Source organism: Bactrocera latifrons, unplaced genomic scaffold, assembly GCF_001853355.1.
Source record: "Bactrocera latifrons isolate USDA-ARS-PBARC rearing strain unplaced genomic scaffold, ASM185335v1 scaffold_32, whole genome shotgun sequence".
Taxonomy (NCBI): Eukaryota; Metazoa; Arthropoda; class Insecta; order Diptera; family Tephritidae; genus Bactrocera; species Bactrocera latifrons.
In genome coordinates, this window is record NW_017536852.1 from 585,245 (window position 1) to 608,507 (window position 23,263).

Below are 23,263 nucleotides of genomic sequence, written 5' to 3' on the forward strand. Positions count from 1 at the left end.
AAATTTTATTATTAAAAAAAAGAAAGTTTTCATTTTTTAATCCGACTATCTGGAAAATTATATTTTCAATTTTGAATCCCAATATCTTGAAATAAATATTAGATTTTCAATTTTTAATACCAAGATTGGTGTACAAAAACTCCCGAATTTCTCTGCAAATGCTTACAACAATACTGCTTATTAGTTGCGCTGCCTTATAGACATAAATACATACATACATAGGAGCTCATTGCCAGGGCTTACCTTATAAATAGTTGTAGTTATTTGGCTCACAATTCCCATAGTAGATCGTAGTTCGCACACTTCTCCCAACATTTGCGTTGCATAATTGCTGACATTAGCGTATTGAACTCGAAACCTCAGCACCGACATTTGGAGTGCACAAATTTACAAATGTCCATGTATACATGATGGTGTTGGCATTGATTATGCACGCTACTTAAAATATACGCACTCATACATGTACGTGTATATGTAAATAGTTGTGCGTGCACAAAAAATAAAGAAATTATGCTTTTAATTTTTGTTTAACGCCAAACTTCATTTGTTTGATTAGAACTAAGTTGATTTGTTTTGGTTTCTGATGTGAAATATTTATTTTTGTAATTTATTTTTTGTAGTTTGTGTGTGTTGTCATCATTAAATCTACTATATATTATATGTTCTCTATAACATTGCTGTTTTTGTTTAATGCTTAAAATTCGCTTTGCATTACATATGTATTGGCAATTTGTAATAAACTCCTTTTTGTTCTCTTTGTTTTATTTATGTATGTATATCTGTATTTGTATAGAAATTTGTTGTGAAACCATAATACGTAATCAAACATGCATGCATGTGCTGTGCTCAAATCTCCCGTACCAAAAATGCACAAATCACATTTGATATTTAAAGATCATCTTCATCGTCGGGTCCTTCAATTAAATCATCCGGATCGTACATCACAATATTATCGTCCGTTTCCCTTGTTGTGGGATCGTCGATTTCTTCAGCTGCTACCAGCGAACCATCGTCACCATCAAAATCAATATCACTGCCGATTCTTCGGCGCTTTTGTTTAAAATTATTGGGCGCGCTATTGCTTATACGTCGGCGCTGTAATGTGGGCACAGCGGTTGTGTCCGCTTCAACGACAACGTCATTGTTTAGCACCTCTTCGAGTTCCGTTACATCTACTGATGCGGCCCGGGCCTGCTTAATGCGTAACTGTTCCAGCTCCTCGGGTGAACGTTTCTTACGAAACTCATAGACCAGCGGAAATATATGTTCTATGGCAGCCTGTACATTAGCAACACTAGCAGCTATATGGTTGTGAACAAGAAAATAGATTCATTAATAAATGATATGAGTAAAACACACTAATTTGTTTGGTCATCTCACCAGTCACAGTTATACTGCCGGTGGAAAATATTTTCAAAGTAGCCTTGGGATAACGCAGCTTATATGTGACACCGGGATGCAACTCAGGCTCGTAACTGGCTTCTTTCTTGTATCTTTCAGAGAAATTCAAGATCTTAATGGCCCATGGCATGCTGCATGTGCCGAGCACATTTACCACGCGGAAATTTTGAAAACGCACACGGAATCCGAGCTTCTCAAGACAGCGTGAATAGCGACGTGCCGCAATTTTGGCCTGGAAAATTACATATATTATTAGCAAAATATTTTTTCAACAACACCACTGTATTTCAAAGACTTTAGTGCTGCAAATTTCCCTAAAGAAACCCCCAGTACAACGGGAGAGAAGCTATTACTACGAGTTCTCAAAAAACATTAAAGAAAGTTCCTACGTGAAAGAACCACCTATGCTATAATACCGTCACAAAGGATCCCATACAAGAACTTGAATTTGATCGGTCGCTTTGTATGTCAGCTATAAGCCTTAGTGGTGGAGTGTATCGTTGCTTTGGACAATAATGTAAGCAAAGTTTCGTGAATATATCTTGTTAAATACAGAAGTTTTCCATATAAGGGCTGGATTTTTATCGATCAGTTTGAAGGATTGCTACATCCTATGGTGGGCCGATATCAAAAATTCTGACAAATAAGCAGTTTCTTGGGGAGAAAAAAAACATGAACAAATCGGTACCTCAAAAACGAAGGAGTAGTACACATTTTGGAGATTTCAGGGGTAGCCAGGTCCTTCTGCACCTATTCTTTCGAACAGAATGGAGATCTTCCTCTTTCTCTGCTTGCCACGACGGGTACAGCGTTGAATCCTCTCAGAGCTGAAGTTATAAACTCAGATATAACCTTGTAAGCGGTGTCTACGCTAAAAAAGAATACAGACGGACATGGCTAAATCGGCTCAGCACAGTGACGCATATACTATTTATCTACCACAAATGGTTTCCAACTAATAACGATTGAGTGAGATTTAATCTAGTTAGTTTAGACCCACCTGTTCCTCGGATGTGGCACCCGTACATGTAATACGACCAGATGACCAGATTGACGCAGTCGTATAAGGTCGGCGCAGTTTCATAGTCACCATGCCGTTTTCACGACGATACTCCACATTGAAGCCCTTGAGTGCGATATCGCGCAAATTTAAATGGCAACGTACACTGAATGAACAGACAACATTATTAATAACGATGTCGATTTCTGGCTCCACCTCGGGTTCAGCATTTGCAGCTTCTGCACCGGCTGTGCCTTCTGGAGTGGCTGCAGCAACTGAATTGACACTTTTGTTAGTTGCAACAGGTGTGGAGTTGTGAGGTGTGGCGGGTATGGTGCGTGAGTGGGCAACTATTTGTTTATGCTCTTGCGCTGGTCCAAGTTGCTGAGATTGAAGTTGTTGACTTTGGTTTTGGTTTTGTTGTTTAAGTTGCTGCTGCTGCTGTTGTTGTTGATGATTTTGTAACTGCAGCTGTTGTTTTTGCTGCTGCTGAAGTTGTTGTTGCTGTGGAAATACAGCCGCCGTAGGTAACGCTTTCGCAACCAATGCTGGGGTTGTGGCACTTGCCACATTGCCACTCTTATTACTATTGTTGCTGCTGTTAGGAACTAAATTTATGCCACCATTCACCATTGTCCCACTCGGTGTGTTGCGCGAGGATGCAGGCGTATTAGCTACTGTTGTTGTTTTTGTAGCAATTGTTGTCACCGAACTGCTACTGTGTACGATTGGCTTTACTAGTTGTATTTTTTGTTGTTGCAGCAACTGTTGTTGTTTAATTTGTTGTAAGGCCGTAATATTTTGTCGTTGCGGTTGTTGTTGCAGCTTCACAGCTTGAATGGCAGGAGAATGAGAATTATGATTAATTTGTGACTTATTGGCGAGCACAGCATTCGTGATGAGAGTTGATGGCGTCGCTGCAATATTTGTCGGTGGTTTATTTAAGATTTTAGCATGTTGCAAACGTTGTGTGGTGTTACCAGCAATTATAGTATTATTGGAGCGATTAATAATGATGGTACGATTGCCCGTAGCTTTAGCGCCCATAATTGTTGGCGTTGCAGCTCCAGCCGTAATACTAGATGTAGGTTGTTGTTGATTGCTAAATTGAGAAAAGTAACGTGTCGTAGGCACTGTTTGTACTACGCCTGTAGTTGCTGGTTGCTGAGTATAAACAGTAGTTGTTCGGTTAGTCGAAGCAGAGGATGTCACATTATTTGCTGCGGAATGCTGTGCGGCGATTTGCTGTTGAAATTGCTGCTGAAAACTGCTGATATTAGCGTTAGTGGAGCCCATCGTAGTTGTCTGAATGGGTTGCACAGTAGGACTTGCTGTTGCCGCAACCAAGAAGTGCCCTTGTGTGGCCGTGGCAGTACCTCCACCCGTATTTGCACTGGTTATCAGAGCTAAGCCGCCACCACTAGTTGTTACAATACTACTAATAGGAAGCGTCACCATTTCGTGAGGCATTAATACTCGTGTACCGGATGCGGCAGTTGTGGTAGCAACGGTGGAGTTTATATGTTGTTGCTGCTGTTGTTGGTGTTGCTGTTGCTGCAATAACTGTTGATATTGTTGATAGTTGATTATACTACTTGCACCGGTTGCTCCATTTGTCAGAACAATAGCCTGCCCAGTGGACAGGACTAAATTACCACCCACACCACCACTGCCCAGACCGGCAATATTTGCAGCACCACCGGCGCCGACAACGGTTGCAACCGTTGCACCTCCCACTTGTGATGTTCCCGCACCAACACCACTTACAATACTACCAACAACTATTCCAGAGTTGCCGACGCTGTTTCCGTTATTGCCATTGCTGCTGCCGTTGCCGCCGCCATTGATAAGGGTCTTCATACAAGTAGCCTTGTTCTGTTGCAGCAACGTGGCCATACCAATGTTGCTGCTGTTAGTGATATACATTTGCCCAGTCAAACTAGTGAATAGGTTTTTTGTTTCTTTCTTTTTTCTGGTGTTAGTGTATTTTCTGTTTATCTTTGATTATTGTTTCAACACGTAGAGGCTAGACTAGGTCACTTTAATGATTCCTTTTGCTCAAGTCAAATTATGTACAGTATTCAGCGCTTGTTGGATTGATATGCTTGAAGGCTGAATTTCAGCTTGCTGGTCTTATCAATTTATTTATGTACATATGTCAGTGTTATTTTAATATGTCTGTAACAGTTTTCGAAACTTTATTATGTCGTTATTCTATGCGAAATCAAAAAAAGTTTGCTATGAAGTTTTTAATGTTTGCTTTGTTTACTCGCCACTTGCTCAAGTGTGTGCAACGAAAATATTGTTGTGGCGTTTCCTGTGATTTTTCTTTTATTTTGTTTTCGAAGTAAATCTTACAGTTCAGTGTAATTTGTTCCAAATATTAGAAAAATTAAGTCTTCCTTTCTTTCTCCTTTTGTTGATGTCTCAAATGTTAGTATTTGTTGTTCCTGTTTGCAGTCTGAAATACAAAAACACATGTATTTATAGGTTAGAAATTGAATTGTATTTAAATTAAAATTCACAGTTTATTTACATTATAAGATAATTGGGATACGATTTTAACACATGTATACTTTATTAAAATTTTAACTATATTCTGGCGTGAATAAACAAAAATAACACATATACTGGCTGATAGTATACGCAGAACTGCAGCTGATCCCAAGGCTACAACAAATAAATAATATACAGGTAAAAGGATCAAAGAAATTTCGATTTCCAAACATATGTTATCGCTACCTTGATCCTTATTCAAGAGTTGCCATTATCCTCACTTCAATTCGACTTTGAAACACAATCTATTACTTAAAACGGAAGGAACAAAAATTTGGTAGTAAGAAAGCAATTGAAAGCAAAAGGACGTTAAAAAAAATATAATTCTAAAGATAATAAAGAAAATAAATAAAATATGCAAAAATATACAAATGTATCGATATTGAGCAATCATTTCAACAAATATCTTGCTAAATGTTCTTGCTATGGAAAACTATTTTAGCATATTTTTCAGTCACCTTTAACACATTGATTTATCATTTTCGTATGGAATAAAATAAACTACAAAATCAGCTTATCACCAGTGTTGGTATAAACATACATATGTGTGAATATATTACATAAATATATAAGTATGTAGATACATATGTACTTTTTCATTTGAATTCAATGTATCATTTCTGTTTGTTCCGCAAGCTTTCGTTCGAGAATCAGTGAGTACAAATCTAAAAAATACCGCTATTTTAAACATATAGGGCTAAATGTTGAGCAACGTAGTAGTGAAATTTGGTATCCAGTTCGGCCAAAAGACAACATAAAGTTTTATGGGAAACTACAGCACATAAACTGCTTTTCATTAAAAGTACATACTTTTATATATATGTATGTATTTGCACATACGTATGTATATGTGTGTGTATTACGAAAAACCATTACAAAATGTGGAAATGTAGTAAAACTAAGCAAGGGAGATCGGAAGTGAACTGTCGTTAAACAAAGAGCACGCTGCTGAGAGTGAGAGCGATACAAAACCAAACTAAGAGATAAAGAAGAGAGACTTAAACAGCTGCGAAAAGCAAAACTTTGCATGCACGTGTTTAGTGCGATTGCCTCACCGCCGAAGCGCTGTCCTCATTTCATTGTTCTCTGGAAAAATGCGCGTCATTACGCTGCTGCTAACGATCTGTGAGCGTTCGACTTTTGAGAAATAAGTAATATTCAACAAAGTCACATTTATTTATGTATGCATATGTATATGTACATACATATTCATACGCTAGAATTATAGATGTAGAACTATGATTTATTTATGTAAATACATATTTAGCACATCTACAGATGTTAATATTAACATAAAAATAATTCTACGCACACGTGTATATAATAAGTATGTAAATATGTATGTATGTATGTGTACCTTTTTCCAAGAATATGAATTTACTATATTTTTACAAGAATTTGTATGTATGTATGTTTGTATACTATATCAAAGAAATATGTATAATAAATATTAGCAGCATGTGGCCTGATTTTCTCCACAACCAATTGGCAGATATCAATTATTTATTTTTTTGTTCAAATCAAATAAAGTTTATGCATACATATTTAACGTACACATGTCATTTTTTGCTTCATTTAATAACTTACGTTTTATATTTTTGATTTGAAATAAATTAAAGCAACTGCGGCAAATTTGCGGACTGCGCAAAATACTTGCAACTGCCGTGTCTACTCTATTAATTGACTCCACACATAAGTACATATTATATACATAAATGTACATGTATGTATTTTTGTACACACATACATATGTATGTGTATGTAACTGCTATGATGCACATATTGCGTCAGCGACTGCAACCGGTCGCATGAAAAGTGTCATTGCAGCTTAGTGCTAGTCAGATGCGCCACCGATACATGTTTGTATATACATACATATGTATATGTACATATATACATATGTATGTATACTGACACAGACGACATCTGCGACGCCAACACTGTTCCACTTTATGTTAGCAATTTTGCCCTTGACCCAAAAATGCACATGCGTATGTACAAACATGCAAATAATTTTAGTTACAAATGTAAATATATGGATGTAAATACATAAGCATAAAGATCTATTTCTACGTAGAATTTATTTGAAGAAGAATTAGCAAAAACTTTTGCGGCCAAAATGGCCAAATGCATTCTGTATGGATGGATGTATGTACATACATACATATGTATGTAAATATAAAAATTTGGATATTTATATATTTTTCTATGCCGGGTCGTAGAGAAATGATGATTGTAGTGAATTTTTGGACAAAATGTTCTGGAAAAATTTGCTGCAGAAAACTCTGGGTTCGTGAGAAATTGCAACCGATCTCCTTCCTCTCTCATATCACATAAGCTTTGTAGTGATCAAGTTGCTGATAAATGGATCACACAACTTGCATATAGCACATACTCAAGTATATACTTATGTATGTATGTATGTATGTATTTTTAGATTTTAAGTAGAAATGCATAGTTCTATTTTAAGACTATCTCATGGTAGCTTCCTCACCCGACAACAATATTCAAAAAACAAATGTACATACAAAGAGAAAAAAAGCATTTACATACATACATACTTACAACAACATTATAATGCTTATTATATACAGTGACGAAATAACTTTTTCTAATAACCACTTAATAAGTCATTAACTTTTGATGAATCAGTTTATGTTAAGTATCAGACTTAGCAAAAGTTTTAAAACAGTTAAATGATTCAGCTAATGAGCCACTCATGGTTATTTTTTAAGTTTTCATCTAATTTACAAAAAGTAAATATTCATAGTTCATTTAAAGAGATAGGCATGGTTTGAATGTTGGCTTCAAACCAATTAACTACATACCATACAGACATACATATGTAAGTCAGTTTGTATATAAGCATGTAAAAAACGCCACATAGTAATTAAAACGGTAATTGGCAACCTTAGGAATCGTCGCAATAAGGGCAAGGCAATTGATAGAACAAAAAAATAAAAAGCCAGCGGACGAAAAAGAGAGTATGCTCACAAAGCACACGGAAATGAGCGCATACATCGTGCACTCAGTCAAAACAAAAAAAAGCTACCAAATGAGATTTTGACAATTATAAGTAGTTACATAAATTTATTATTTAAATTACAAAATTCGAAATTGAAAATTGTACGCTGGCGTATAAATTTGTTTAAATTACTTTATTACTTGTCTGTAGTGGAAATGAGCGAATAATTTACATGCTATATTTATCATATATTTTGCTATATTTATTTCAGCACGCCTTTGAATACAAAAAATTTCGTTTCTAATGCATTTATAGAGCGCTTTCGTCATTGTTACCATTTCAGCTGTTTTGTACTGTGTGTATTTTCAGTTTCGTTGCTCTCTGGTTTATGCTATTTTTAAAATTCTCAACCATTTCAATGACATTTCGCTTTGGGCAACAATGAAATGAAAATAAAATATAGTTTGATCGAAATTTTTTAAATAATTTACGTCTGTGTAAATTTGTACATAGAAAACGAGTACACTTGTTTATGAATTATCTTTCTTGCGCGTCAATCAACGAATTAATGATCATGTGTGTCCGTGTCCACAGCGAGTTAGGAACAAAAGTGTGATGAAAAAATGCTCATAAAACCTCATGCTATTTTAAGAGAATCACTAAGGCATGTGTTGAAATCATTTAGTTAATGCAAAGATGTGTACAAACACATATAACTATTTCATGTATTATTTTATTATTGCAAAGTAATCAGATATTGACTTGTGTTTTTATAATCGTCAAGCAATTGAGCACGCAAACGTTTATCTACAGGCAACTGCAATATCGTTTGTTTATCAACGAGTATGCACAAGCGCATTTACCTACTGGCGAGTTAATCGCAATCTAAGTGATCCACAGCAGGTTCAAGGTTAAAAGCTGCCAAATTATTGGGAGTCATGCTTTTATTGAAAGCTTTTGTAAATAGACATGGACAGCTGTTTAAAGTCTAGATTTGAGACCTGTGCGCATAAAACGTTTATTAAGATTTTTTTGTAAAATATTATAATATGCAAAGTCAATGGCTCGCCAAAGTTGACGCAATAAATAAATACATATGTACATACATACATACATATATTTGTTAAAAATTATTTACATACATATGTATGTGTGTGTATATACAAAAGTAAATCTAGCAATGACATGTCTTTGTTTATGTGAGCGCAGAACACGTAGGAATTGAGACTTCTCGAGTTCGAATTGATATTTTCTCAATTTTTCGAAAGAGTTCAATAACATTGTACTTGTTCTCTCGCTGTTTTATGTTGATTTTATTCATTTCGAAACACACAACAGCTAATTAAAGATGCATATTGCTGAATAGCCTAATTTTGATAAGACAATGTTCTTTTAAACAAAATAATCACAATAAATTGACAAATTAAAACTAGACTGAGTAATATGCAGTTTATTAGTCTGCATACAAACGTGTTAGTGGCACGCGTACAACATCTAAACACATCTGAACAGTTTGATATTTTGACGATGCTTTGGACAATGATCTATGACAAATTTCATGGAGATACCTTGGCAAATAAAAAATATTCCCATGCAAAGAATTGAGTTTAATCAGTCAGTTTGTATGAAAGCCATACATATGCTATAGTTGTCCGATATCGGCAGTTCCGACAAATTGCAACTTTTTGGGCAGAAAAGGAACAATGAAAATTTTCCAGATCGATATCTTAAAAACTGCGGCTAGCTCGACACATTACTAATTGCGCCGAGAATCGAGAGTAATAACCCTTGCGCAGTTTCGTTATGGATACGGTAGCAGAATAAAATCCTACTTTTCAAGATTCGACCCCAACATACCAAATACATTTGTTCAGTATGCAACGACTCCTCTCATGACTCTAACATTCTCCAAATGATCTGACCCCGTCTACCGTTGGATGAACTCGATAACCACTTATCTGAACCTTACCACCCCAACGGGGACTAGATAATCGGTACAACTAAGTTTTATATTTTATACATATCCACTCCAACGCTTACTGTTAGAAACTTCGTGGCAGACTTATTATACTGGATTTAGGTATTCGTATATCCGGGCTGCGACTACTACGGCGCTCCCCTAACTAGAAATATACAGCAAAGGATTTACAACACAAACAAAATATCTTATTCTGAATATCAATTGATTCTGTCACCAAGATGCCGAATATCAATACAAGACATCAGTGCTGGAAATGAATAAGCAACAGCTGACTAGTCTCTCAATACGACTACCGAACTTGTAGTCAACTTCCACACCGAAATCCTGCGTACTTTCTTGCATTTATCACAGCAAGAACATTTACTTATCTTAATTTTTACGTAGGACACAGCGCTGGCCAATGACTATCAAGAGGTGCATGGCCTATAAAACGAAAAATGGCGTAAAACGAAAAATAAGTATCTTAAAAAGTCAAAAGTCGTTGAACTCGTTTTTCACTTATGCACACACTTACCTACATATGTATGTATATAAGCATCCATGTACGTATGTTTGCACTTATACATATATTTAATTATATGGATATACACATAAGTATGTATTTATATTCATATTTATTTATTGTTCATGCACATGCATTCAAACCACAGCGGCAAGAAACTTAAACAGATGTCAACGCCACCTTTGTTGTCCTAGCAGACATTGCTGTAACGAAGAATCACAATTTTTTAATGTACAGTAGCCTCCCGTCTTTTGGTTCAGTGGCTCGGGAAAAATGGTGGAAAATTGGTTAAATTCACCAAAAATTACAATATATGTATTTACATTAAAAACATTATTGAAATACTATACATATCTTCAAAAAAAAAATTATAATAATAATAAATTTTACAGGTAATTCCACTTATTTTAAATCAAAGTTAGTTTTTTTTTTTTTTTTTTTGAAAATTTGTTATGCATGCGACTTTTTCCTCTCCTAAGACTGGAATCAAAAATTGTTGAAGCTCAATTAACCAAGGACCACTGTACATACAAACTGGAGCCTGTCTGCGCAGGATGTAGAAGCACACATATTGCCGTTGAACATGTCTACAACGGAATATGAAGGATCTCGAAGCGTGTTTATATAAAAAGTTCAAACTTAAGTGCACAAAGAATGCGTATTAGATATTCTCCAACCTACTTTAAATGAAATAATAAATGGAAGCAGCTTCGAAACTGCTACATGGTTATAAACATCTAATATATACATATGTACATTTGTATGTACGAAAATCTTGAAGACGCGAGTCTCACAGCGAACGACCTTGAGCAGTGTAAATGTACACACAAATTTCAAGGGGCAATGGCAAATGTTGGTATGACACATGATTTTGAGAAATATTCCATTATATACAAGCATAGATATACTCATATATATTTACATACGGATTTGCATAAATTCTAATAATAAAGCAAATGTACCTTATGGGTCTGTATATAGTATGTAGAAGGCAAATTAAGCTTCTGTTTGACCAGTATTTGCTGAAGTTAATAAAATAAATTAGTGCGTATGTATGTATGTATGTATGTACATTTGTACATTTCTATAATATGTCGACGCTAAAAATTCATACTGCTTACAGCTTCAACACTTATCGCCAATTATAAAACGTAAATTCTGAGCGATTTTTAAAATGTAGAGCATTAGTTTTACAAACAAACATACTATGTAATAAATGAAGAATATGTGAACATGCATAATTCGAACTAATTAACATTTGTACGGTAATTTTTAATTACTTTTTGGTTACGATCTTTGTATTGTGTAAAACAGAACAAATCTTTGTAGACTATGCATATGCAGCGATAAGTAAGAGATAATAATGCTGGTTCGTTTTTACTATGTATTTATCCCTAACCATGATTCGATTATATAAGGCAGTGTCAATTGATTGTAACTGAATACCAATAGATTCTAAATCACAAAAAATTACCAAAATGTAAATAAGAAATCGTGATTCAATTACCATATATAAGATTGTGCTTGGTTCAATTACCATATATAATCCTAAAAACAACAATTTGTCAAAAGTAATTGGATCCATAATGTCAAAATCAGCTGTTGTGTTTTGTTTTATGATTAAAAAAAAATTTCAAAGATTTCAAAAAATTAAAATGCGGTTTTAAGTAATAGTCGAATAAGAATAAATTGTAAATAGCACAAAATCATCAAAATATAAACAGAAAATTTATGAGCAAAGTTAAAACTCACCAATTTTGCCATTATGGATCCAAATACCACTTCCGGAAGAGGAAGTAAAAGGAAGCCGTATCGTCACAATCTTCCATAATGGAATCATGCAAGAAATTCAAGTGCAATTTTTTTTTTTTTACATTTGGAAATTTTCTTCGTAAAAGAAACGAACTACAAAGTAACGCAAATTGATAAAACTTCATTTTTTTATTTTCTTAGTTTTAAAATAATAATATTATTTGAAAAATTATTTTAAAATATTAATATTAAAAATTTGAATTTTCTTAGTATGGCACTCTTCTAGTAAACAAGCAATAATAATTTTTCTTGACTTTCTATACTTATTTTACCCTTCAAACCGATTTATTTTAAACATTATTACAACATGCGTTGCCCTTACATAACTCCAAACTGTTATTGTTATACTCTTGAAACATGTTGCCACAGGGTAAAATAGTTTTCTTCGCCTATAAATAATCGAGTTAGATATAGGGTTATACTTATATCTACATATGTATGTATATATGAACAGGGTGATGAGACGACGAGTTGAAATCCGGCTGATTCCCTGACCGTCTGTTAGCCTTTAAGCGATAACTTGAGTAAAACTAAAGATATGTACACACATTTGTATATATCTTGATTGGTAAACATTTTTCTTGACAAAAAAGTGAGGCTCGTGCTTGCAGATGAGCATAATTGAAGATGGAAAACCCATGAATTGGGAACTAGTCGACCGTTATCGACAATTTTTTTTACGTAATTATATCTTAGCATTTTTATTTTCCAGTGCGAAAATTTGCGAATTTGGACTACAACCACGCCTATTTCCCATATAACACAATTTCAAATACTTTGAGCTTCCTTACTTGTTTTAAATTTTTTTTTAGTTACAACACTCCTAATAGATACCCATAATATTATTTGTGTTTAAAACTGGTTTATTTATGAAATTACTTACTACTTCTGTGCAGAATACCTAAAAAACTACGCCACTAGGAAGTGCTAATTGGAGTTTTCATATTTCATTTTAACCGATTTTTTACGTAATGAGATCACATGTACCGAAGATACGCATTCATTGAAAGGCAGACAAAACGAAATCGCGATGTCAATTAACATATGTATGTATGTATGTATGTATTTACTTTGTGTGTGTACATAAGTATGTATGTAAATGTGTCTGTCTTTATGTTTAAATACCTTACATACATGCATACATACATTTGCGTTGTGCAATAAAGCGTATACTTTTACTTTCAAGTCTTACTTGTTTTTGCCTTCTATTTCTTTCACTGTGCGGCGGACTTCTTTCACCGCACAAAAAAAAAAAGCTAACTGCTTTATGGCGGTTAAGTTTTCTATTTTCTTTTTTCAACGCCGGTCTAATCTTAATAAACTGCAAATATGCATACAATTGGACATTCATGGGCCTTTCTTGAAACTTCTTTACTTCTGCTTCTTTCTTCATATTTACACTCTTCTCTCTAACGCTCATTCTTTGTTACTGATTTTTTCGCTTCTTAATTGGGGATTATGTTTATATGTCCAGCGGTTCGTATGTATGTATGTATGTATGAGTGTAGGCCAATCCGTTAAGTGCTCCAGTCAATAACGGTTTTTGTTTATAACTGCCACCTAGAAATGTGGAAGGTTAAACCTACATATGTATGTATGTATGTACGTACATTTTAAAGTGAATAATTTGTTATTGAAGACCAGAGTTCGGAAAACATTTGCGATGGATAACTCATGTTTGCTCATTTAGTCCAATTATAATGCAATCATTTAATCGACAGTGGTTGGTTACATACAAATATATGTACATAAATACACATGTATGGCGAGTTATGCGCCATACAGTGCTTGACTGCTAGAATAACTTAAATGAAGATTACAATGGGATCTCTAAAAATTTTTTGGAAACGATATTATTTCGTGAAGTGCATAAGATTTCAGTTAACCGCACATGCGAAAAGATCTTTCTGTGAAGGGTTGGTTTAGAGAAAATGCAAATGGGGACGTTCAAAATCAGGATCTATAGTTGAAACACTTTTTTTTTTAATTTTTTTCACACAAAAGATTTTAATTGTGTGAAATGCATACCTACATACATACGTATGTATGAATGAACATACAAATGTACATTATAGCTACATACATATGTATGTACATCCATATGAATGCATTCCTTTACCTTTTATACATTTCTATATACATATGTACATATGTATGTATGTATATGGGATAAGGTCCTTACACAAATCGGTTTTCCTCACTTGTGGACATTTATTTGCATCCGTAAATACTGCAGCCGATGCACACATGCCCCGAGTGCACAATTTCACTCACATAGAAACATTTAAGAAAGAAACCAGATGTATTGAAGAAAATAAAAGGGTAGCAAAAACTTGCTTGTAATAGTGTGAATAAACACCTGCCCCGAACAGCTGTTTTGTACCTTTCTGACGCTGCTGCCGACGAAAAGGTGAGCACGTTAAGCGTAGCGAAAAAATTATACATTAAAACACATGTACACACATAAATGTATGTACATATGTATATGTTTATAAATGTATGCAACGTAGGTGCCCGTTGCTACGGCGTTATGAATTTCATTTCGGCTTCCGTCGTACAGAATCGTGTTTAAATTCAACATAAAAGATCAGCACAATGGATGACCGATTGTTGTGACGTTGTTGGGTGGTGGTATATTGTCGCTATGTTAACAAAAGTATGTACATATAGCGTATTTATGTACATATGTATGTATGTATATGTGCAGTTCCACATACATATGTACATATAATCGTGGCCGTAAATTTAATATTTGCAAAATAAAACAAGTTGCAACTGATCGTGCTCACTTTTGCCGCCATATTTACTCAGTTATTGTTCAGTTAACACATTTTGATAAATTCGAGCATAACATTGACTTAAACGTGTTAGATAATTTTCAGTTTTTAAGCACTTCCATTAATTCAAGTGTAAATGAATTATTTGGCAATGTCAACATAATGACATGTGTGCCTCGCACAATGCGAGCGGAAACGATTTAATGGAATTACCGTAAAATGGATGGTTCAAATTTCATGCTTGATATGTAATCTTAAGAATATTTGATGAAAAAACGTTAACTTCGCCTGCACCGAACCTAATATACCCTTCACATGTGCATTTCTTTTAGAAACAATGTGTTCAGTTTGTATGGAAGCTATAKGCTATAGTAATTCGATCTGAACAATTTCTTCCGATATTACATTATTTATATGAACAATAACTCATACCGAATTTCGTGAACATATATTGTCAAATGAGGAAGTTTCCCATGCAAGCATTTGATTCCGATCATTCAATTTCTATGGCAGCTATATGCTATAGTTAACCGATCCGAACAATTTCTTCGGAGATTACATAGTTTATAAAATAATCTATACCAAATTTCGTGAAAATATCACGTTAAATGCAAAAGTTTTACATACCAGCACTAGATTCCGATAGTTCAGTTTGTATGGCAGCTATATGCTGTAGTTAACCGATTTTAACTATTCCTTCGGGCATTACATTGTTGTTTTAGAAAATAATCTATACAAAATTTCGTGAAGATACACTGTCAAATGTGAAAGTTTTACATACAAGAAGTTTATTCCGATTGTTCAGTTTGTATGGCAGCTATATGTTATAGTGGTCCGATATCGGCAGTTCCGACAAATGAGCAGCTTCTTGAAGAGAAAATGATGTTTGCAAAATTTCAAAACGATATCTTAAAAACTGAGGGACTAGTTCATATACATATATACAAACAGACGGACAAACGGATGGACAGACAGACAGACGGACATGGCTAAATCGACTCCGCTCAACATACTGATCATTTATATATGTATATATTTTATAGGGTTTCCGATGCTTCCTTCTGGGTGTTGCAAACTTCGTGACAAACTTAATATATCCTGTTCAGCGGCTCCATTCCAAGTCGGTTTTGAATGTTTATGTTGAAATCTATCTTTGAGGTTCAATTTCAATTCAAACACTTATTATTATTTATAAAAATTAAGTGATTTCTAATTGCCACATCACACAATGTCAATCACATAACAAATGTATAAACTTGCATACATACATAAGCACTTAAATAAATTAAAGAATTATTTGTTTATTTAACTCTACTTGTTTATATATGTACATAAATCAGATGTAAAATAGAACTAAAATATTTTCAAGCATTTCCAACTAAAATATTATGGTATTTTGATTAATTGACGCTTTATAAATATTTATGTTTACAAATAAGAATAATCATGCATATATCAATATATGAAAATAAATAAATATACATACATACATAAAACTATATAGTACATACATACACTACACAAGTAGTTTTTTTTTCTACTTGGGGAAGTTAAACAGCTGATTGGCTAAGAAAGAAAAGAACACTTTGAGCAAACAGAACGGAAAATGGAACTTTTTAACAGGCATTTTAAAATAACAACAATTTTCGATATTATTGTATAAATTATATTGATTCTCCAACAAAAGCTCTACATTTGTCTAAGCATGGCAAACACGTGCGTTTGTGAACCACGTGATAGTGATAAAATCTTCTTTAGAAAAAACATGTGAACTGTTTATATGTACAGTGAATAAATACCATACATACATACATGCATACATACATATGTATACAAATAACTAAAAAGTTTGAATATCCGAATTTTGATTAGAATATTTACAATTCATCGCTATCGTAAACGCATGTAAATTTCCGTTTTTGTTTTTTGAATCTACTATACGAACAATTTGTTTCACATTACAACATCGAATGAAAACATTAATTATATGTACATTTCTAATCTTGTATTTGATTTATAAAATGCACACGCCCTCATAAATAACAAAATCGGTATGCGAACGACTTCCTTTTGTAGATAATTACATCACTAGATTGAATTCAAAATATCTCTCTTAAGCTCTTCATCGCGCATTCTCATACAAAGAGAGAACGGCGAAAATTGCAAAGTAATGCATGCGATTATAAATATTATACTTGTTAACTACAATTTTAATTGCCACAAACTTTAGGGTACGTTTAAGTAAGAAATTAATATATTGCAGAAAATTAAATAAAAGTAGTATTGCCATAGCACGAGTATGTGAGATGGCCCTACGAAAGCCAACATAGGTAAATGCATAAATATACATACACACATAAACAATTTGGTATACATATCTAATGCGCTTACAACAGTGCGCTCTGCACGACTGCAATTTGTGCTCTTCAAAAGTCGATTTCGCTCTCGTCGCGACGCAAGCTTTCTAATCGAAATGATTAACCTGAAATGAAATGCTATTGTTGTGGAGTTCGTTGCCGATCCGAACCACATTTGCTAGTTCCGATTCATACTCATGGCTGAGTTTCTATTTGAACGTTACGTTTAGTCGTCTGCGGCGTGTGTACACGCAGCGAACAGAGCGCCAAAATCGTTGGAGGGGATGTACTGCGCTTATTGTTAACACCAAAACGGTGTGGTTGACGTAAAAATTCTTCTATCTCTACCGTCTCCCTCCATACCACTTTAGCTACAAGTCACTCTGTAGTCGCGTCGCGTAGCTTTAATTATTCCGTTGTATTTATGGTGGAAGTGTGCGAATGTACGAATGTTCCTTCTGCTATTCGTAAGATACATACATATTTGTTGTTGTTGTTTTCATCTTTATTTCGGCCTTTGTATATTTACAACATACTGATTATACGGCAAGAGCACGAAATAAGACATCACAAATATGCGCAGGGGACTTGACTTATGTATGTACATATCTATGTAGATATGTTTATCTGCAGTTTATTTTAGAAAAATTAATGAGAATGATTTGTACTGCGATAACACCAATCAGTATCAATATACACAAGTTTTAAGCCCCAGAATTTTACAGTTGAATAAATATTTCCGAAAAATCGGAATCGGTCAACCGAGGATAAGCACAAAGCTTTTAATTAAACTGTCTATACAAGCCCATTGAGACATCACAGTATTCGTAATTTAGTTGTCTAGCAGACTTGTGGAATGTAATCACTGTTCTTCCTCGAAAATAAAGAAAGCAACAGAGAAGTGGGTATTAAAATGGTTGTTCTTATTTTGTCACCGACTTTATTTTAATTGTTCAGTATCATTTTTCATGTACAATTGTATTTGCATATGAATTTATAAATTCAAAGCTACATACATACATATATGACGAAATCGTCGGTCGTAAGTAACCTTAACTATAAAATACTCTCACATTTTTTCGTGAAAAATCCATCGTCATATTTTCGACTTCATCCATGTGCGTATGCATATGGCTGTGTGTACATTTGCTCTCTCGTGTGCTTAAACTCATTTTCTCAAAAGTATGCATGCCAATAAACAGTTAGTGAAAGCGACAAAGCAACAAATTATCCGATAAGCGACAAACTACTTGCGCAGGGAGAGCACCTGGAGACTACAAGTACAAAGGTATGGTTGGAAAATATACACACACATATGTAAAACTGTTTCAAAATCGTTAATACAATATACGAAAATTACTCTTTGGTCATTCATATTCCGGCTGTAATAGGCAAAAGCGACACAATATACTACAATTTCATTTTCATTCAGTCTGTGAGCGAGTTCTGGTGAGAATCGTACGAAACGACGAGAAGCAAAATATATTTCTTCCTTTTTTGTGCATCTCCCAATACGTTTATTTTGCGTATTTACTATATGTATGTATGTATATTCTCTAAATGTCAGATTGATAAAACTGTTGTCCCATTTCCGTTTCTTTTTTTTCTTGCTTTTAATGTATTTGTTTGTATGTATATATGTTGCCTATTGTTAAATGTTAAATAAAAGAATGCAATTTACATTTATTTTTTCTGCAATTTTTTGCCTTCAGTAGCAAAACGCAACAAAGAATTTTATTCAGCAACTTTTCCGATTTTTTCTGCAATGAATCATCGAGCAATCAACTTATTCGCTAGGTTATACAGAGACAATAAATCAACTCAAAGCTACGCATACGGCATTAATTTACATGTGTATGTATGTATAAAACAATTTACGATAGGTAATTTACTTAAATTCAAAATAAGTAGTTATTTGTAAAAATGAGATTCACTTCACCTCTTTTTAAATCTTTTATTTAACAAATTATTGGTAAGGTTGCATGTATTGGTCATCGCTTTCAGCTTTCCCTGTGGTTGTTGCGCTGCCACAATGAAACGTTGGGTGTGGGACTATTCGATGAACTTTATGCCAGACTCCAACGATACACACACCTTTTTGCTATTTTTATTTTTATATTGTTACATTTCCCAGTTCCTTGGAAAATCCATAATAAATATTTTCAAACAACACCTTACTAAACGATAACAAATAACCGTACTTTTTTTTAAACAATAGCGATTTATATGTAGTGATAATAAAATATTAGTTAACCCGACGTCGCTGTGTCAGCGTCAACAACGAACGTGGTGCTTCTTCTTTTACAAAGTATTAACTTTCTGCACATAAACTCATACACGCGCACATTACAATTTCTCTCACGGCGCACTATTTCAATTTCGTTTCGGAGAGGAATTTTTGACTCTCTGCAACTCGTAGATCTAGTCTCGTTTGCAGTGTCGCGCTAATGAATCTTTCGATTTTGATTTGTTGCCGTGACTTTTGCACGCCGTTGATGCGGTTACCGCTTGACACTGAGCGCAGTTCGTCGCCGCGCCGCGTCTCGCGGAGCGAACAATTCGAACGCGACTTGAGGAACAGTTGATTTTTGGCTCAGCGACGAGCACGAGAAACCGTCGTCGTTTCACTGCGTAGACCTTCCGTCTTACGAGTAGAAAATTTCTTGTCGTCGCCGTCTTCCGTGAATTTTCATCAATTTTTTGTGACTTGTACTGTGCCTTATAATTTGTTTTACAAGTTCCTAATTACGATTTATACAAATTTAAAGGCTCACAATACCAAAGTTTAGTGCAAAATAGCGAAAAGTTATATATTTGTGTTGTAATTGTTAATATAAGAAAAAGGTGGAACTAAATCTCACTTTGATTAGTCATATAAGTATACATATATGTATTCATATATTTTATACGTAGTTAGGAAAAACGGTTCAACCGTCCTATTTCTCCGTGATTTGGTGCAGTGTCTTTGCTTTGGTGAAAATCTGAAAATCGTATTCTCGTTGGAATCGCATAAAATTGTAAAAAAAAAATGAAAGCGAAATGTATTTACATAAAAGTATTTTTGTAATTCCGATTACGCATTTGCTGTGTTGTTCTTGTTGTTTTAATAACGGTTGACGTTTTAAAATGAACGTGTTTTTAACACTTTCTTAATTTTTGTTTTGTTTTATTTGAATTGGAGTCTTTTGTTCAATTAATTAAAATATATTGTTAAATATTAATTAAAGTGAAGAGCGAGCGAGCGCACGTACGACACACAACGAGCAACGAACGACGAACGACACAGCCATCGCCGGAGTGTTGTGGCCATTTTGTACTTTGCTACAACTCAGCTAACCAGGCTGGCGATTCACATTCGGTCTGTCGTTCGTTTCATTTCTGTCGCGTAGCGTAGCAGTAAAATGGAGCGAACCTTTATTATTAGCTGTCATAATTGACAGTTAACCTAATCGGCAACACTGCAACAAAAAAACGGTATATATGTACATACATACGTAAGTGACATGGACAGACGGATATTGGTTTAAACGGAAAAGTATTTTTTAAGAAGAAACAAAATAATAAATAGCAAAAACTATAAAATCTTCCGGAATGTTATCTTTGACTATAAATAAATAAATAGTTGTCCTGGAGACTAAAAACTGTAAGCAAAACTAAAAAGTTTGAATGTTTGAGAAAGAAATACAACTCTGGTTTTCTTAAATTGTATGAAGAGCAAAGGGAGTGGAAGTTTTGTTTTGACAGCCAAACAAACGGATACTGCCAGAAACAGCTGAAAGGAACAGGCGTCAGATGCATTTAAAAATGTGATTGCAATATCATCACGTGCGATTGATATTTTGGCCTGCTATTTATTAGACCATTACTAAGTTTTACTTTGTAGGACAAATTAATCTTTTAAAAGCATGTAAATCAAATAATTAAACCACTACAAATATGAATTTACAATGAATGCCGTTTAATGCAAACGGAACAATTAGAGACAATATCCATTCTCTATGGACAATTGACATATAGTACTCGTACACATTTGTATCTACATATCAGACTTTTCATAAAATACTTCTATGCCAAAACTATATTTTCGTTAAAACCCAAATACATTAGTAACTATGTCTTTATTATAAGAACGCAGAGATTCAATTTTACTGTATTTACATATGTATGCATGTGTTATGTTCTTTTTAATTCAGGCAGTCTTTTATTAAAAATCAATATGAATTTGGTAATGTTTGTTAATTATTCAATTATACAATATATCTACACTTCCATGTACATACTTATATATTTAAGAATATCGTCGCTCCTACTACTTATATTCTTATCTTTGTATTGTGACTCAAGCCTAAGCTTATGTGGTGATTTCGGGCATTGTATAAACCTATATATGTACATATATATATTTCTACAATGATTTCGGGTTCGTATATACATTCTGATGAAATAATCGCTTTTGTAAATATATATGTATGTATACGCAAATGTCTGTTATGTTAAATTATAAAGACAGATTAACCCGACAATTCAAATCGAACTAATAAATATTTATTAATTAAATCATAAAAGGCAATAGTGGCGGGCGACTGCAACTGCTTATACATATCTATACCGAGAAACTAATTTTATATGATTTAGTATATTACAGAAGCTGAGTATTGAAAAGGACAACAAATGAAAAGGACAGGACACGTCATCTGACATCTCCCTCCCTTAAATCTGACCTCGTCGAAACAGCACGTTTCTTGGGTCTACCGTTGTATGACGTCGACGACAACTTATCATCCTCACGGGGACTATGTTCCCGCTATAACAACAACACTACATGTCACTGCTATCAGAAAGAACTCTTCATGCTACTGCGATTTTGACCAAAGGACAAATCTTAGCACACCAGCATTTAAGTGAAAGACAAAGAAATGTTTTTACAACTTATGTGCAATCTCAACAGAATGTGACGAAGAATTTCAAAACGCCAGAACACAGAAGTACGGACACTGATAGGATGCCTCGAATTCCCCTGAATATCATAAGCAAATTAAGTGCTGCTGATATCATTTCTTAAAAGACGCTGTTTATTATCTATCTTCTGCTGACATTGTTCTTTGAAAGTCTTCCTGAACTCTTTTCCTTTTAATAAGAAGCTCTCAAAATTATCCTTTGGATATATGTATCAGCAATCGAGCACTTTTTAATTCTCCGCAACCAATTCTGTTAATGCCCTTAATCCAGTTTTCTAACCCAATCGTCCATAACGTCACTTGGACGCAATTATAAATTGTATATCAAGAATATCAAGGAACTGTCAATTTGAACAAAGCCTTATTTGTGACCTCATAATATGTACATACATACATGTGTATTCTATCAAACGAGATGAAAATGTCATGTTGTTGTTGTTGTAACGGCAGAATTCTGCCGAGTTGACAGTCCTTGGCCGGATAAAAATCCGGGTCCGTTCCGGTTTTCGTAGACCCGACTGTCGTGGGAACGGATGAAAATGTCATCTTTATATCCAATGTTTTTATAGCATCCATTCGTGGTATCAGATTTGTGAATTAAAGGCTCGGGTACATTGATTCCGTAATGGAAAAGTTTGCAACTGCCAGCTGTGTTAAATGTGTTCATTTATGTATATGGAGAGCGATAATACGTATTCTACCTGAAAAGTATCCGGCAGACCAACACTGAACATTTTGCATACCCTAACAAATGGATTATATGTACACACATATGTATCCAGACATTCCAAATGCGTTTTCGACTGTATGACAAAATTTTTGGAATACCAAAATCAATTGGACAAGAAAAAATCTTGTAATTATGTGGCGAAATCTTTGGAGGTAATAATACCTCCAAGTTGGAATTAAAAATTTGTAAGAAAAAATAACATTTTATTAAGAAAACAAAAATTT

At 34.2% G+C, this 23,263-nt stretch overlaps 1 protein-coding gene and 1 long non-coding RNA gene across 3 annotated transcripts in view; one reads left to right on the plus strand and one right to left on the minus strand.

The window, feature by feature from the left end:
• LOC108971032 (polyhomeotic-proximal chromatin protein-like) overlaps positions 1-20,397 on the minus strand; it is a 22,418-nt gene extending 2,021 nt beyond the window's left edge. Inside the window, exons 1-4 of one of the 2 annotated variants that reach the window (XM_018936800.1) lie at positions 19,291-20,397; positions 2,402-4,862; positions 1,381-1,633; positions 244-1,301 (exon numbers count right to left, since the gene is read on the minus strand). In XM_018936800.1, the coding sequence (XP_018792345.1) occupies positions 889-1,301; positions 1,381-1,633; positions 2,402-4,327 (2,592 nt within the window). In that variant the 5' untranslated portion in view covers positions 4,328-4,862; positions 19,291-20,397 and the 3' untranslated portion in view covers positions 244-888. Of the gene's footprint in view, positions 1-243; positions 1,302-1,380; positions 1,634-2,401; positions 4,863-4,937; positions 5,076-19,290 lie in introns of those variants that run through there. The other variant, XM_018936801.1, reaches the window with a different exon arrangement.
• A 231-nt stretch (positions 20,398-20,628) lies between these two features.
• On the plus strand, positions 20,629-23,263 carry LOC108971033. The gene is made up of 2 exons (XR_001993518.1): positions 20,629-20,994; positions 21,065-23,263. It is a non-coding gene; the product is annotated as an uncharacterized LOC108971033 (long non-coding RNA).